The sequence below is a fragment of the Falco biarmicus genome, chromosome 16, assembly GCF_023638135.1.
Source record: "Falco biarmicus isolate bFalBia1 chromosome 16, bFalBia1.pri, whole genome shotgun sequence".
NCBI lineage: Eukaryota > Metazoa > Chordata > Aves > Falconiformes > Falconidae > Falco > Falco biarmicus.
This window is the reverse complement of record NC_079303.1, coordinates 10,314,216-10,321,582: the sequence shown is the minus strand read 5'-3', so window position 1 is coordinate 10,321,582 and position 7,367 is coordinate 10,314,216. Positions and strand designations below refer to the sequence as shown.

Here is a 7,367-nt window from a genome sequence, read left to right as displayed (position 1 = left end):
ACAGACCACCACTCCCCAGAAAATAACCTATCATGTGATTTTTCCAATTCAAGGTAAGGGCAAGGAAAAGAACAGTAATTTGCTTCAACCCCTCTTCTGAAGAATAAAAACACTGAAGTGAGACTGATTTATTTTGTAATCAAGTGATTAAGTGAGACTGACAATTGTGGCAGAAATAATTTCGAAAAAAGAAAGGAGCCAAGACTTTTGTACTTTCTAGTCTTCAGTGCATAAAAAAATACAACATAAAGAAGCTAAGCAAGAAAAAAAATTTAGATACAAAACCAGTACGAGCAGAATGAAATATTCTACACCAGGAGTCCTCAAACTACGACCCGTGGGCCAGATATGGCCCCCCAGGGTCCTCAATCCGCCCCCCCGTATTTACAGAACCCCCACACCACCACCACCCTGCCGGGGGTGGGAGGGGGAAACCAAGCAGCCGCAGATGACTTCCGGCCACCTAATCCGCGCGCCGGCCCCCTGTTTAGAAAGTTTGAGGACCCCTGTTCTACACAATACGTTTGACTGATCTTTAAGGTTTAAAACCTTAACCTGGAAAAACATGAGACCAAGGCCTAGGATACTACTTCTTAACAAGGTCTCAGTGCTTTAATATCATTGTCCAAGTTTTGCTTAATTGAAAAAACAAAAATGAAAGTTAGCCTCACACCGACTAGTTTTGGACAAATGTCTTTCTCCTCGCCCTTTCACCTCAACAGAAAGGCTATCCAGAAAATCACCAGGGGACACGCAAAATCTGGAGGAAGGACACGAATAGCAAACAGAAACTCCTTTTGCTTTAAAGGTCCATCTTCCTTTTAGACTTGACACTTTCTAATTCTCACTTGAGATATACACATGGCAGAGTATTATAGAAAAATATTTGAAAGTCTCACTTTAAAATCTATTTTTGAAAAGCAAATGCAGAAATTTTTTTCCATACCTGTTGGATAGCAGGTTTGTGAGTACGGCACTGAAGATGCAGAGCTGCTACAATTTGCAATGGATGCGGCAACGCTTTGAGTCCCTTGCTGAAGTGGCAGAAGAGAAGCCACAGGCTGGAGTGTGTACGTGGCTCCCGTTGGAAGCGTCTGGAGTACCGGAAAGGCAGCCCCTTTATCTGGAAAAGCTGGGGAAGCCCCTTGCCCTGGCAGCAACCCAAGTGGTCCCTGCTGGATCCAAGTGGAAGGGACTGGAGTCGGACCTAATCTTTGTGCTGGTGAAGTGCTGGGGGCTCGGCACAAGGTTGCCGTGTAGGAGTAAGGAGGGAAAACACCTTGACCGTAAAGTTGATGAAACTGTCCTCCAGTCAGCAGTCCTGCAGTGGGTACAAAATAAAGCGAAACAAGTGTTAAGGAAAGGAGTTTTCACAGGCAAAGAAAGGCAATATGAGGAGCCAAGGCTCTACAACATGATTTGGGAAGACTGCCTTTGCTCCAGCATACTTAACCCAGAAAGGAGACTGTACTCTTAGACCCGAGCATGCAGTAACTGCTGTGCGGCACACGAGTGAAGCGCCAACACAGGTGTCTGCGTAGCATTCAACCTCCTTAAACTGGCAGTAACGAGTTACCCATATTTAGAAATGTGCCATACATCGGAAAGTGTAGTAACTTACTAAACCAAACAAAAGCAATTTGAAAGTACTGTGTGTTAAATCAGACAATACGTTTTAAAAAAGGGACATCATAAAGCAAGATTTGACCAAACTCCACTACTGACAGCTCACAAACAGCTAAGGGAAGGGCAATGTCAAAATCCTCCAAAGGACTTTGCAAGTACTTTATGACAAGTCATTTATTTGGTCAAGAAAAAAAATTCAAAGCCAGTTTTTCCTCAGTCAGCTCAACTAGTTCAGTGCAGACTAAAATATGCCAGACTTTGCCATTTTGTTATTTCCTAGATAGTCCTTTTATTCTTCTCTATTATTTTACAGTTTCCTCTCTCAGACAGTTACTGTTTCATGAAATGGTATTTGCTTTTATACCATGACAGCCCAATTTCTGTTTCGGTGGCTTTCTTGAAACACTGACAGTAACACCCCGAACGCCTGTGCTCATTGATTTCTCTAAGAACTACTGCATTTGTGACTCCCCTGCAGGATTGCATTTAGCCATGAGAATTACAAGTTTCAGGATGGTTCACATCAATAGGGTTGATCTAGAAGCCAGGCTTTCTCAGACCTGTAGTTTCCAATTCTCACTCAAAAGGTTTTTTAAAAAAAATAGCCTCACATTTACCTCTGGCACTCCTCTGACGGACGCTAATTCAAGAAATCAGTAACATACAGTCATTATTCTGCAAGTTCACATTTAACCATTAAGAATCACTAAATAAATACCAGCTGACCCTGAAGATTTGCTAAGACTTAACGTATAGGACCGTTTATTTCCTGTTCAGTACTTTCACCATTTATAAACAGAGAAGGAACAGGGGTATGAAAATCCTTTTGTTTATATTTTACCTTTGGATAGGGACATGAAGATCATCTAGTTCTAACACATACACAAGACACCACAGGATGCCAAGTTACCCACCTCCCGTTGCTGTCCAGGAATTGTTCCTGAATGTTTAACACAGCGTTACACGCTGCAAGACACTGGGAACAGACTGACGCTTTGCAAACACAAGTATCTCTTATCTATCAAATTACCTCACATTTACAGCAAAGTCATGCCGCTGAATAGTCAGTACAGAGCGCAACAGTGCATTGTCAGCCTGTCAGAACTTGACTGCATAGAAACCCCAGTGTTTTCCTTGTTCGTCTTTCTAGAAAATGAGACTCCTAGAGCAAAAACTCTGAAACTGCAGCCATCAAAACAGAGGACAAAAAATGAACAGGTCATCTCTTTCTAATAATTTCCTTTACCAATGGTCTGCATTACATCAAACCACATGTCACTGAAGTCTGCAATGACTCACCTTAGCCTTAACAACGTTAACATCAAGTCATTACTTTAAATGCTTCCTAGCCTCCCTACCGAAATAAGTTCCATCCCTTCTCCGATGCTTCATTTTGTTTTCTTGGTATTGCACGTGCAGTTCCACACACATCACGGAAAACACCACTTGAATTAGATGACAGTTCCTACCCTGACACAGTAACCACGAGCATGGTGATACCCTACTCTGCTCTAAATGCCAGCCGGTGCTGCAGAGAGCAGTACCGTCAACTGCTTCTCCCCTTCCCCTGGTCGCACAGTCCTGCCGCTCCTCCTACACCGCGCCTTACAGCTCTGCACCCACGGGGTGCATCACCCGGGTCCAGGAGCCAGCCACAAAAAGGCTGTTGAAGTCTTCTCCGATCGTTGCGCTGAACCAACATGTTGCTGTATCAGCTGCAAGGAAGATGACAGTTAACACGCCACCAAAGGAATGGGAAGCAGGAGTGCTCTTCTGGCAGCAGCCCACAGTTAGAGCAGCCCAAGAGCACTGCAAAGCAAGATATTCACAGCTGCCTTACACAGTGCCAGCTACAAAGCTTTCGGGCCGATACAAAACGTGTGGAATAATCCTGAGGGCTCAGACTTGTCTTGGGAAAACTCAGATCCTCTCAAAGAGCGTTAGAAAGAAAGAAAACACGTTCTAGAGCTTTTCAGCAGTATTATTTTCTAATTAGCTCTCACCTACTCATGCAATCCGTTTTAAAAACTGCATAGCTTGTGAATTCTTTTTCAGGAGACAACCGACAAAAATCTTACTACCAGGTCTTGCCTCCTTTGCACAAAACTAACACGATGCTCTAATTATCACTTCACATGACTCACTGTTTCGCACACAATTAATGACAGCTTATTAAGCACCCCTACTGATGGGCATCCTTACCGACGGGCAAGAAGCGGTAACGTTCATCTGGTAGAGCTGTGCCAGCTCCACAGAGATCGGGCAAGGGTGTTCTTAGTGTAGCACGCAATGGAGACTGTACTATAGTCTACAGGCAGCCTGAAATACATGTGAACCATGCTACTCATGCTTACTGGCAGCAGATCTACCTGCATAAACAACGACAGCTTCCCTACGCCAGGTGAACTGAGATGCCACCGGCAAGGACAGGTAACCCTTCTCCCTCAGGGGAGTGCTGATTTCCAAATCCCATGCCACCCAGCGCTTCTCAAAAACCCACCAAGGCCCCACACGGCCCACTCCGACTCACCAGGCCTGTTGGCATTGCTGAGCGTCGAGGGCAGAAGCAGCGGTTGCCCGGCCAGTGGCGTGCCAAGCAAGCGCTGGAAGCGGTTGGGTGGGCGGCTGGTCACATCCAGGCCCGCTGCCATCTTCGCCTTGTTGCCTTTCGTCAGGCGCTTCAGGTGGACGAGGAGGTCGTGGCGGTCGCGGCAAAAGTGGGGGCTGCAGAAGCGATGCAGGGGCCCGGTGCCGTTGCCACCGTTGCCTTGTCCACCCTCTGGGCCCGGCCCCAGCACACCGCTCCCCGGCAACACCCCCACCTTGCGGAAGCCATAGAGACTGAGCTGTCGCATGAAGCTGCTGAAGTTCGTGGTCTTGAAGAAACCGGCGGCTGCCGCTGCCCCACGGCCACCCGGCTGCGCGGCGACGGCCGGCCCGGCGCCCAGCAGCTCGCACTCACAGCGCGGCCGGTTGATGACCAGCCCCCGGCCGGAGGCGCCCCAGCGAACGGAGCGGCAGCGCGGGCTGTTGACCAGCCGCCGCAGCCTGGCGGGGAAGGTGTCGGCACTGACGGGGACGGGCTGCTGCGACGCGTCCGTGTCGGTAGGTGGCGCCAACGCCGCGCTCAACCGCCGCCCCGCTCCTCCGCTTCCCCCGCCACGCGCCGAACGGCACGTGCCCCGCCTGCGAGGCGCCGCCCGCCGCGCGCGGCCCCCGGCCCTCAGCCCCGCCGCGGCGCTGGTCCGCGCAGCGCCCCGGTCCCTCGGCACGGCACGGCCGCAGCCCGGCCCCCCCTCAGCTCGCCGGTGCCCTCAGCCCCGCCGCCCCCCTCAGCCCCGCCATCCCCCTCAGCTCCCGCCGTCCATTCAGCTCCCCAAGTCCCCTCAGCCGGGCCATGTCCCTCAGCCATCCCCCTCCGCCCCGCCGGTCCCCTCGGCCACCCCCTCCGCCCCGCCGGTCCCCTCACCCCGCCGGCCCCTCAGCTCCGCTGCCACCAGCATCTCCCGTAGCTTCCGTGAGCGACCGGGCGGCTGAGGCCCGGGGCCGAAAGTTGCCGCTCGGGGCGGCCCCGCCGCCAGCCCGGAGCCGTCCCGGCGGCAGCCTGGAGGTCCTCGAACCACGGCGCGGGCGGGCGCCGGGCCGTGGAAAGCGGCTGCAGGCGGGGCAGAGCGGGGAGCACGCGTTCCGCAGCCCCGCGCCCCGCCATGGCTGCCCGCCGCACCGGGACCGCGCGCGGGAAAGGGGGCGGGGCCGCAGGGCCACGTGACACCTCGCATCCCAGGGAGGGGCGGGGCGGGGGCGGGTTCTGCTGAGCAGCCGGACCTGCCCGGGCCGCTGCGCTGTCGCGGGGTGCGGGCGGCGGGGACGGAGGGGACGGACGGGGGCGCGGGTGGCGGGGACGGAGGGGACGGGGGGGACAGAGGGGGACGCGGGCAGCGGGGGGCTGGGGAGCTGCTCCATGTGCCGGGGGTGCACCGGGCTGGTGCTTACCCCGCCGGGAGGAATGCTGCCGGCAGAGCAGGTGTTGCAAAGTGTCGGCTTAAAAACCACTGGCAGTTCACAAAAGGAAAAGCAAATTTATGAGGAGCGCAGAGGAACGCGGAACAAATCGGGAATTGTGTCACATTTGCCCTAAACCCCCCCAGACCTGTGCAGCTCTGATCCCCACGCCAGAACAGATCAGGTGGGGTTAAAATGGGGCAGAGAAAATCAGCAGCGAGGGTAAGAGCTAGCTTCAGCGGAAGGAAATACTGAAGAAGGAATCTTCAGAGGGGCGGTTATTGTATAAAAACATAGGGAGTAAAGTTGTAGTTAGTGTAAAGGAGGCAAGCACGACTACTGGAGGTTTTCAAATAGGAGAAATCAAATCAGGTACTTAATCACAGGGAAACCGGGGAACTAATTGCCACAGGATGTTTTGGGTACCACAATGTTACTTGGCTAAGGGAGGGTGTGGGGGTGTGCGTGTGTGTGAAGAAAAGAGAGAGGAAAAAAGAAAAAGAACAAGATTAGCTATATTCACAAAGGCCAGAACTCTTAAGCGGCACCTTTGTCACTGCGAGTGCTTGCACTGTGCGCTGGCACAGCTCTGAGGCGGTGCCTGAGCTGCACTGGTGCAGATCTGCCCTCTCCTCAGCCTTGTGCTGCCAGCTGTGACTGCAGGCAGACTGCAGGAACCAGCAGAACCATCCTTACCGCTGCAGAACAGGAATCTGCTACGAACCAACAGGCAAAGAAGAGCAGGGAGCCGGGGAAGGAAGAGTGCGGTGATCTCTCTCTCTGCTTGCATCTTGCCCACAGGTCACCAGCAGTGGCGGAAGAAAATGACATTCCTCTCTCTTGGCTGCCCTCAAAGCAAGACAGTAGCGAGAAGACTGAGCACCTGTGTGTTTCGTGACCTCAAATACATTATCTTGGAGTTGTCGTAAAATTTCTTAGCAAGAAGGTACAAACCCAAACCTCTTCTTTAACTAAAGTCGTCCTTATTGCTTTGGTTTACAGCACAGCCCCTAACCACCAAGGCAAGTAAAAGCGCAGTAAGTTCCAGAAAGGGGGCAAAATTGAATAAACTGATGGGAAACCGTTCCTATTTTTAAACTGAAAGTAATATCCCTCTGCTCTTCCGCATAGCTGAAGTGAGGAAAATGGTGTTTGGGCGGGGTGGCTAACAGAGTTTCACACTTCAAATTAAACCAGAAGCAGAAATTTTGTCAATGTTGTCATCAAAGCTAAATCCAGCACCACAGAAGGATGTTGCTTTACCCAAGGAATTAACGGCCTGCGATTCTAGTAACCTCATGCTGTCGTCTTCCCAAGAGGCTTTGCATTTTTTTTCCCCTCGGTAATAATTTATTAAGAATTACGTTGCTCAGTGTAAACAGCTAAAACTTAAGTAAAGCATACTGAATGCAAATCTGAAAAATCCAGAAAAATGTCCACTTCACAAAAAATTCTTCTCGGCATTCCTGAGGTTGTCTTTTGCATTACTTCAGTGAAATGAATCTGGGTTTCTCTCCCCCTGTGCAGCGAGAGTGCCAGAAGACCATGACTACCTGATGGTGGGACAGGTGAGGTTTTTAGTGTATCATCCGTAACTCAGGGCAGAGCCAGCAATACGTAGTCCATAACTGAAATGCAGAGCATGATTCCCTAGAACTAACACACAGAAACATCGGTCCCTTTGGTACCACTGGCCATTCTTGACTTCAGCCACAAGAGCGGATTCATTTGCCACTTCA

At 51.3% G+C, this 7,367-nt stretch overlaps 1 protein-coding gene across 1 annotated transcript; it reads right to left on the bottom strand.

Annotated features, from left to right (window-relative positions):
• Window positions 1–394: 394 nt before the first annotated feature.
• Window positions 395–5,332, bottom strand: LOC130159925 (heat shock factor protein 5-like). The gene is made up of 3 exons (XM_056361984.1): window positions 5,096–5,332; window positions 4,157–4,350; window positions 395–1,321 (listed from the first exon to the last, which is right to left on the bottom strand). The coding sequence occupies exons 2-3, from the start codon at window positions 4,275–4,277 to the stop codon at window positions 873–875; spliced, it is 570 nt and encodes a 189-aa protein (XP_056217959.1). The 5' UTR covers window positions 4,278–4,350; window positions 5,096–5,332; the 3' UTR covers window positions 395–872.
• Between the last annotated feature and the right edge of the window lie 2,035 nt (window positions 5,333–7,367).

Bases quoted from the DNA above. Each gene is read 5' to 3' on its own strand.
- LOC130159925 (XM_056361984.1), bottom strand. From the start codon at position 4,277: ATGGCAGCGGGCCTGGATGTGACCAGCCGCCCACCCAACCGCTTCCAG. The intron at 1,322-4,156 runs GTGAGTCGGAGT...TACCCACTGCAG, and splicing joins CAGCAATGCCAACAGGCCTG to GACTGCTGACTGGAGGACAG.